The 9,197-nt window shown below is 37.1% G+C and overlaps 1 protein-coding gene across 1 annotated transcript; it reads right to left on the bottom strand.

Moving 5' to 3' along the window:
• Positions 1 to 1,063: 1,063 nt before the first annotated feature.
• LOC128224528 (bifunctional protein HldE-like) lies at positions 1,064 to 6,679 on the bottom strand. The gene is made up of 2 exons (XM_052934405.1): positions 6,622 to 6,679; positions 1,064 to 2,614 (listed from the first exon to the last, which is right to left on the bottom strand). Exon 2 carries the CDS (start codon positions 2,575 to 2,577, stop codon positions 1,141 to 1,143), a length of 1,437 nt encoding a protein of 478 aa, XP_052790365.1. The 5' UTR covers positions 2,578 to 2,614; positions 6,622 to 6,679; the 3' UTR covers positions 1,064 to 1,140.
• Positions 6,680 to 9,197: the final 2,518 nt, after the last annotated feature.

The raw sequence follows: 9,197 nt of genomic DNA on the forward strand, positions 1-9,197 counted from the left end.
GCTGGAAGCGATGAATGCTCACCATACGCAAGTTTACTATGAAAAGGCAGAACTTGTCATATGCATCTTCGGCACCCCAGCGTATCATAACCTATATGATACCCTGGGCAAATCAGCTGTAAAAGTCTCGTACTCCTGAATAATTAATAAGGTGAAATCCAGCCGCTTGATTGGTAGCATGAGACACACATCATGCGGTGCGGAAATGACCGAGAAATTACGGATGTAATCTCGGTTTGAAATAATCCAATGAGATCACGGCTTACAAATCGTTTTAGGCAAGATATGGTTAAATATGCCGAAAGCTCTTCACAAAGGAGATTCTTTTCTATTTGTAAACGGCTATTTCATTGGTCGGAAAATGCTTATGAATATTCAAAATTTACGAAGTTTCCCTAGCCAACTTACGCTAGGGTGCCGAGAATGGTCGTATGATGCTACATAATAATACCAAAGGTCTAGGCCATGTGGTTTGAGAAAGGAAAATTTTCAAAAAAATCCCTAATGAGTCTTTAGGAAACTTGTGAACCCAAGGGCCTGGCCAATTTTGTCCCAAGGGGCATACTTTGAACACCCTTGATGGAGGACTACTGTATGATGCTACATCCAAATATCAAGGGTCTGGACCTAACGGTTCCAGACAATATTTGTTGTATTAAGTTGTTCTTATATAAGTTTATAATATAAGGACTCTTGTGACCCCCGGGGCGGGGCCAGTTTTCACCCCAGGGGCGAAATTTGAACAAACTTGGTTGAGGACCATTAGACAATTTAACACAACAAATATCTACGGTCTATGCCATGGTTTTTGTCAGGAAGTCTGTCCCTTCGGTTGCCATGGCAACTAGAGTTCCGCATGGAATTCATTTTTTTAACAATTTTGAAAGGGCACCTTCAAAGGAACATCTCAGTGAAGTTTCATCAAAATTTGACAGGCGGTTACGGCGGTGATGTCGTTTGAAGCAATTTTTGACGGACGACCGACGCCTGACGGTGGGCAATGAGAAAAATTCACCCAGAGCATTACATGCTCAGGTGAGCTTAAATACAGTGAACAGTTACATTTATTGTTATATAGTGTTTATTTATGCCTACTATTATCATTATTATAATTATCGTTTACATACAAATATTGATCATCTATATCTGTTTAATTCTGCTAATAAGCTTTGTGGTGCTTCGACCACCGCCCGCCTCCAACGACCGGAATTCCCGGATGTAGGGGTGTCTACGTCTCGCATCTGCTTCAGAATAGTCGGCTCCTTTCACGTGCACATCCGGCTCAAGCATTTGAAGGATCCAGCTTGGGGTTTCCTCGGAAAAAGGGACAATGAAGTCTACATAGCGGCTCTCCACAAGGTGTGCTAGGCGGTCCGAAAGAGGACAGACGGGGCGTGTTTCACCTTTGAGCATTCTCACTGATTCGTCAGTATTTAAAGCCACGATAAGAATATCTCCGCATTCTTTAGCTTTCATCAGAAACTCTATATGTCCATAATGGAAGAGATCAAAACAGCCGGAGGTTGTAATGATCTTACAATCTTTAGGAAGAAGCCTTTTTAGGTTTGCAAGTTCAGCTACTGACGAGACGACTTTGTTACCGATGACGTCAATAACGGAAACAATAGTGGTACCAACGTTACTGGCTGCGTTTGCGGCGCATCTGTTTGCCAAGCGGCAGATTGATGGAAGTGGCCAGCCGTTTATCAGACAGATCGCGAGGACCGCAGACACTGTGTCACCAGCTCCAGTTGCATCCGTGGCGCGCGTGCGTTCCGCATGAGGGATCATTTGAAAACGCTCGGTCTCCTGGTAATAAAATGCCATTCCGTCGGCTGCTAGAGTAACTATGGACATCTTGAGATCCAACTGCTTCACAAATTCCTTACTCACTTGTTCTACTTCACATTCCGTTTCTGGATAAATACCAAGGAAATGTCGAACATCGGCCCTGTTGGCTTTAACAAGAGTCGCCCCTTTGAAGATATTATAATCACCCCTTTTAGGGTCAACGATTGTCAAAATATTTTTCTTCCTAGCTTCCCTTATGATATGGTCGACAACTGTTTTGGTTAATATGGATAGCTTTGTATTAAGGCGATACTCTGCTAAGACAATCGCGCTGTATTTTCTTTCCTGGAACAATTTTTGAAACACAGACAACAATCGCTGCTCGATATCTGGTGTTATCTCTACATTCTTAAGCTCATCATGGCGGAAGACGATCTGAGTGCCGCAGAAGAATCTGTTGGCTCGGAGGGTCGAATATCCAGGAATCGCAACCAGTCCGTCGGTCGATAATTCGCGTCGTTCAAGCTCTTGCGCGACCACCACATCCTCTTCCCCAATTGCTGTGAGAAGGTCCGCCTCACAATGGAAGGCTGAGAGGTTGTGTACAACATTAGCCGCACCTCCAAGTCTGACGTCACTTTTGGTTTCGACGAAAATGGGAACCGGCGCCTCGTTAGCAACCTGAGGAATGTCGCCAAATTTGTCTACGTCAAGGATTACGTCACCAATGACAAGAAATCGATGATTCAGGTTTAAACTAAGAGCGCTTGGGTCTTTTTCGTCCATGATATCGGTGCTATTTATAACAAGCTTCGTCTGGGATCTGAAACGATCAAATTATGTAATGTTTAGTAGTTGCATTGATACAAACGCACAGCTACTGTTTGTTCATCCAGAACAGAACAGATTTTTATTTACGTAAACTACATAGTTTCTTGTGACACATAAATACATTTAAACAAATTAAACTATACGTAATATGGTAATAGCACATAGGATGGATCTTATAAGGAATATATAAGCTTCACCATGTAAAGGATATAAAGCATGTCCACTTTACAAATATAATTGGCAAATAGTGTTTAGTTCAAAACATAGTGAATATTAACATAATGAGAACAGTGGTATAAATCTTAGATACAATATTTCATTGCATTACATGTACTGAACGTGCCTTTGAAACTTCGTATATATATTTACTTAACATAAATACTTCAGATTTATTTTCTGATGACAGTAACTGTACAAGTTTAAACATGCTAGGCCGTAGTCTATAATAACGCTTTATATATTTATCTCAAGTTTGTTGGTAAAACGGACAGATAAGGATAAAATGATTAATACATCAAGTGCATCATGCAACACGATTATTTTCTCGAATCCATGGACAACAATGTTATGCAAATGCTCCAATGGATGGAATGGTATTCAGGTAAAAATTGCATTATGCTTGATGACATTTGTATTTTGTCTTATGACCACTCCATTGCGCATGTTAACATTGTGCGTTCCATTCTGCTTATTGCTTGTTGCCTGATGTATGTGTATTAAGCTTCCTTACTATCCTTCCTTTGTTGAACAATGCATGCCTGTGTTCACGATTCAAGTGCTTGTTATCGCGTATAGATGGTTGCATCATTCATACTTGTACATCTGAAATATGTTTTTTCACCATTGCAACATTCGTTCGTTGTATACATTGTTCCCTTCTGTTTCGCCTGGCTGCATTCTAAATTTGTCAAAAGGTGTTATGACGAAATAGACAGGCAGATGACCCTTCATCGCATTTATTTTTACGAAAGGATACGGAAAATGTCGAAAATATACGATTGCACTAGTACAGGCGCTTAGAGTAACTTCCCTTTGTAGCGAACAAGCCATGATTTCTGGCACTATTGTTTATCCCTAAAATGTTGATTAATATCATTTTGAGTACATATAATGAGATAAACAAGACATCTTAACATATTTCTTTGATATACAAGAAATAATTGCTGGATTTATGTCGTAATCGGGATATGAACGCAGTTGGGGTGGTTAAAGTGTGTGGTGTCCGAAATGTTATTTTATTTTTTACGGGACTTTCTGACACAATACAAACAAGATAAACAATCTCATGTATTTATTATGATGCGATGATTCGCGATCCGAACATTTTCAAAGATGTTGCGTTAATCGGATGATAATCGCAATTATCGAAAGGGAATTTCAGGAAGTTTAGATGTAAATATAGATAAATAAAACGATTTCTAAATAATCAATTATGAGGATATTCTGACATACAGCTTGTACATAAGACTTCCTTTGTCATTGCAGCACCAGAAATAAATGTATCTACCTTAATTGGTAAATTTAATCTTTATTGCCGACAATACTAAAATGCGTAGTGACTTTTAATACTATAGAATATTTTTATGGCTATTTGCTCAGCTGTGTCTTATTTAAGCTAGCTATTACAATAGCTAAATTTACAGCGTATAAGTACTTATAGTATAATCCTTTTTAATCCTAAAACTCGGTTTACGAGGCTATTTCAATGTGATATTTATAAATATAAGTTAAAGCGATTTACCTTTTAAAAATACACATATGTTTTTTTAAAAACGAAATGAAAAACACAATTAAATTGGCATGTGCATGTAAATGATTTAAAAGCGACCATATTTATGCTGTATTAAGTTCAAAGAGTAAATTTGCAAGTATTTCAAAGAACCGCTAGTTTTACGGAGGTTTATTGCGTGCCCTTCTGCGTTCATACTGCATTAATAGTTTAATGCATACACAAAATGCGATCAATTCTTATACATGTATTTACCTTTAAATAATTCATTCCTAACGATGATAAATTGGTTTGAAACGTTCTATGGAACGAACTGCAGTTCAGTTAGTATTATGTAAGTATTATGTTAAAGAAAAGATCTTCTTCAAACGGATTGTTACAAGAATTTCAGTGGCTAACATTTACAGACAGATGAAAATACGATTGTGCATCCCTAGTCTATAATACCCTTAATGGAATGGCTCCGAGGTATATATCTGAATTACTAATCTTGAAAATAATGAACACTATTCTCCGAGAGCAACTTTAAAACAAGATTTAGTTTTGATACAAACACTGCGAACTAACTATTTAATGGATTATTTTTCGTATTACAGTATGAAGGTTTGGAATACTATGAAATACGAATGTGTAAGTGCGATGCAGATGTTTTATGGTTTACCAATTGCATTCTGTTTTTGTGTGTTTGTTTGTTTGTTTTTCTTCTTAGAAGGCCAAATTGTAAATTATTTGGTTTGAAATTTATATTAATATACTCCTGCAAATAATGCATTGATACTTTTAAAAATGCATAATTATCTTTTAAAAGACAAGAAACTTACTTATGTTTATAAAAACAGGTACATATACTCCGTTTGGTAATTTGAAACTAAACTGTTTGATCTGTCTTCACGTGTATAAACTCCGGTTCTGTATTTGGAAACTAAACTGTTTGATCTGTTTTCACGTGTATAAACTCCGTTTAGTATTTTAAAACTAAACTGTTTGATCTGTTTTAACGTGTACATACTCCGGTTGGTATTTTGAAACTAAACTGTTTGATCTGTTTCAACGTGTGCATACTCCAGTTGGTATTTTGAAATAAACTTTTGATCTGTTTTAACGTGTATAAACTCCGGTTTGTATTTTGAAACTAAACTGTTTGATCTGGGAGGGTTTTCAGAATGAAGTTTTAATTTGACTCAATGATTTTAACTCTGTAAACAAATTATAACTGGCTGAAACCTGATCGCTTTCTGTACCCTCTGACATACTGAATTAAAACAACATAAAATGAAGTTTATAATGGAAATAAAGCTGTTTGTCTAACATAAGTTGTTTGTTACAAATCCTTGTAGATTCTATTCTGATATTGTTAATATCTGAAAGTTAGAACATAATGATGTCAACTCTTCATTATTATTAAAGTGGACTTAAAAGCGGTCATGCACAAATGTTTCTATAAACCTTTTACCATTCAACGTACTTAAGTTCTTTTATCGTAACACAAGTGAAAAACTTAACTTAAGAAAATGACTATAAGTTAGGCCTAAAAAAAATATGTCTGTTTCGGGTAACCCGACCCTACCTATATAAATGCGCCGACCCTAACTATTTTTTTCCGTTTCTGAGCAAAAAAAAAATATTAGTCAGCGAAAAGAGAGTTACGAAGGGCGGATAAATGCAGATTTTAATCAGAATTATTGTTTATATGATAAAACAAAGTCAGGCAATGACAGTAATGTAGGAAAGACTGCCATGTGCAAGAAAAAACTTACGACAGATTTTGAATTATTTTTTTAAAAATAAAAAAAAAATCCCGACCTACCCTACCTTAAATTTTGGAAAGGTTACCCTAAACAAACAATCTGTTTTTTGGCCTTAGGAAATGACTTATATGCTTATAGTTTGTTATGAATACCTTCTTGATCAGTTCGATTTACTTTAGTGTCAAAATTATTCACATTTATTATTTTTATACTGATATCTTAAAGTTGACTAGACAATATGTCCAACAAACACATTGATTATTTATCAAAGATAGCTCTGTCAAACAAAAAGGCAAAGTAGTGCGTAGAAAAAGGACAGCAGGGCGCCGTAAAAGGGCAAAAGACAAGTATAAAATCATTGATGCATTTTATATGCATATAAAGTGCACATACCTATGCAAAATATATATATACATTGCTTATTCTAACCAAATCAAAAACAAAACAGTTGTCAATAATTGGCTGACAATTGCATATATGAATTGCATTACGAAATATGTTTTTTTTTTAAAACTCACTTACCTTTGGACAGATGATATCCTCAACTAAAAACTTTTCCACGACAATAAATCATTCATCAATCTTGAGAGATGAAAAACCTGTTTTGACGATTTATGAAGCATGAAGTTCAACGCATATTTCCGAATAGAATTTGAACGCCATTCAATATACTTAAAATGAAAGCAAAAATGCGCTGAACCGTATGAAAGAGTTTATATGCATTGTATGATGAGAGGCTTTGGCGACTACATTCATTAAGAATCTTCAAGAGGTAGGCTCACTATAAATCAATCTATGAAATGCTATTTTCAAACAGGAATTGATCTCTACAAGATGCGCGGGCAAGGTAACGATGGCGCTAGTAATATGTCGGGTATATACCGAGGGGTGCAGGCACGTATCAGAGCACTGTATCCAGACGCCATCTACACCCATTGTAAGGCCCACTGTCTGAATGTGGCTATTATACACGCATGCAAGGTCGGGTACATATGATGGACATCGTGCAGACAGTGGCTTTTGCATTTAATTACTCAGCCAAACGCCTGCTGAATTTCAAAGAGCCATTGGAAGCTGACGCATTGAGTCGTGCTTATATGGAGGAGAGAAAGCGGCTCCAGTCCCTCTGTGAAACGCGAAGGGCAGCACGTGCAGACGCCCTTCACACATTTCTGGGTGACTACAGGTAAACTTTGAAATGAAAACAATTTAATTATATTCATCGTGTGTAACGTTGGCACATGCAATTAAAAGATTTGAGTCTCATATAGAATCAAGGTATCATCTATCTTTATCCGTTTATTTAGTAGGACTACGCTTATCCCTCAGTTAAGTGACTTCTTAATTTTCTGTACATAATTTAATGATTTCAAGAACATTATTCAGTTGATCTTTATTTATGAAATTGGGTACGAATACAAATTTAAGAACTGTGGTGACATCGCTTGAGCAACTTGCTGACGATGGAGATACAAAGGCATCTGGTCATAAAACACCAGTCATGCACTTCAGCTTTATTGTGTCGCTGTTAGCAGCAGAACATGCTACTCTTCTAGACTTCTACTCTTGTTCCATTTTCGACCGCATTGCAGAGCAAAACCTGTGACCTGGTTAAAGCTGCTAACGACACTAAGGTTGTGATAAGGCTGCTACAGGTACATCGTGTTTTAGGAGGAGTAGCGGTTCTAACCCCCTATCAGCCTAATCAGATTTCCGATACATTTGTTACACTTTACGGTCTGCGATTAAAAAAGTATTAAGTTTATCATCATGGCATTATCAAAATAATTGTTAAGTGCTTCTGACTATTTTCTAGTATTAGTAATTAAAAGCTAAATATTAAGTAGGTAAGGCCATGAAATATACAATTGAAAATCCTTATTGAAATAATTACATACTCCGTCAGGTAACATTCAATATTTGTTTTTTGTAAATCGATTGTACGTATACATGTCTAGGAATAAAAACATTAAATATTTTTTATAGAATGACATAAGTGATGATGACACATGGGACACCCTGTACGACAAGGCCGCGAACATTGCCGCCGACGTTAGTGTTGAGCTGTCAATAGCCAGGAATGTTGGGCGTCAGCAAATCCGCGCCAATGCTCCAGCACATACCATTTCCGAGTATTGGAAGGTCAACATGTACGTACCGTTCCTCGACCACTTGCTCACGGAGCTCAACGACAAGCTTATGCAAGGCAATGATAGATATAAGGTCCAGTGGCGGATACCATCTCAGGTTAGAATCTATAAAAAACTTTAATACATCTCTAACCTTAATTGCATTTGTTCAATAATGTTTTTGTCGTGATGTTCAACAAACATAACAACTTGATCGGTTTGTATAGAAAGTGTTCAATAAACATAAATAAATGTTATTGAAATCACAAACATAATATATTGGTATGTTGGTAGTTTGAGACATCTATATATTTAACTAAATTTATGGTCCAATTTATTTGTCCACATGCGTTGAAATCTATAGAACAAGCTATGTCATATTTTCAATTGTTTTTTCACAGGTGCAGAGAACTAATACCCGTTCAATAGTGCCAGGAATTATTCGGAGGGGTTCGATCAAGTTTGGACGTTGACAAGGCGACTTTTCTAAGGGATTGCGCAAGGTCGCAAACTTGGTGGACAGACCCAACATTTGCAGATGGCCGCCCACTTGCTCCAGAGGAATTGTCTGATAGCCTCCATCTGGCTAGACAAGAGTCACACCCGAGCATCAGAGTGTGCATGATGCTTCTAATTGTGATGCCAGTGTTCAGGGCGACCGCGGAGAGGTCATTCTCTACCATTCGTCGTTTAAAAACATATCTGAGGAGCACCAGCGGAACTGAGCGTTTTAGCGGTCTCGGGTTAATGAGCATAAACCAGGAGAAAGAGATCAATGATGAAGAAGTTGTTGATACATTTGCAAATAGAAAGAGTTGCATGCTTGCATTGTCTTTAAAGTGTGAGGAGAAAATGACAATGAAAACAAGAATATCGCTGGAAGCGATGAATGCTCCCCATACGCAAGTTTACTATGAAAAGGCAGAACTTGTCATATGCATCTTCGGCACCCCAGCGTATCATAACCTA

Source organism: Mya arenaria, chromosome 17 (genome assembly GCF_026914265.1).
Source record: "Mya arenaria isolate MELC-2E11 chromosome 17, ASM2691426v1".
In the NCBI taxonomy this organism is placed as follows: domain Eukaryota; kingdom Metazoa; phylum Mollusca; class Bivalvia; order Myida; family Myidae; genus Mya; species Mya arenaria.

Bases quoted from the DNA above. Each gene is read 5' to 3' on its own strand.
- LOC128224528 (XM_052934405.1), bottom strand. From the start codon at position 2,577: ATGGACGAAAAAGACCCAAGCGCTCTTAGTTTAAACCTGAATCATCGA.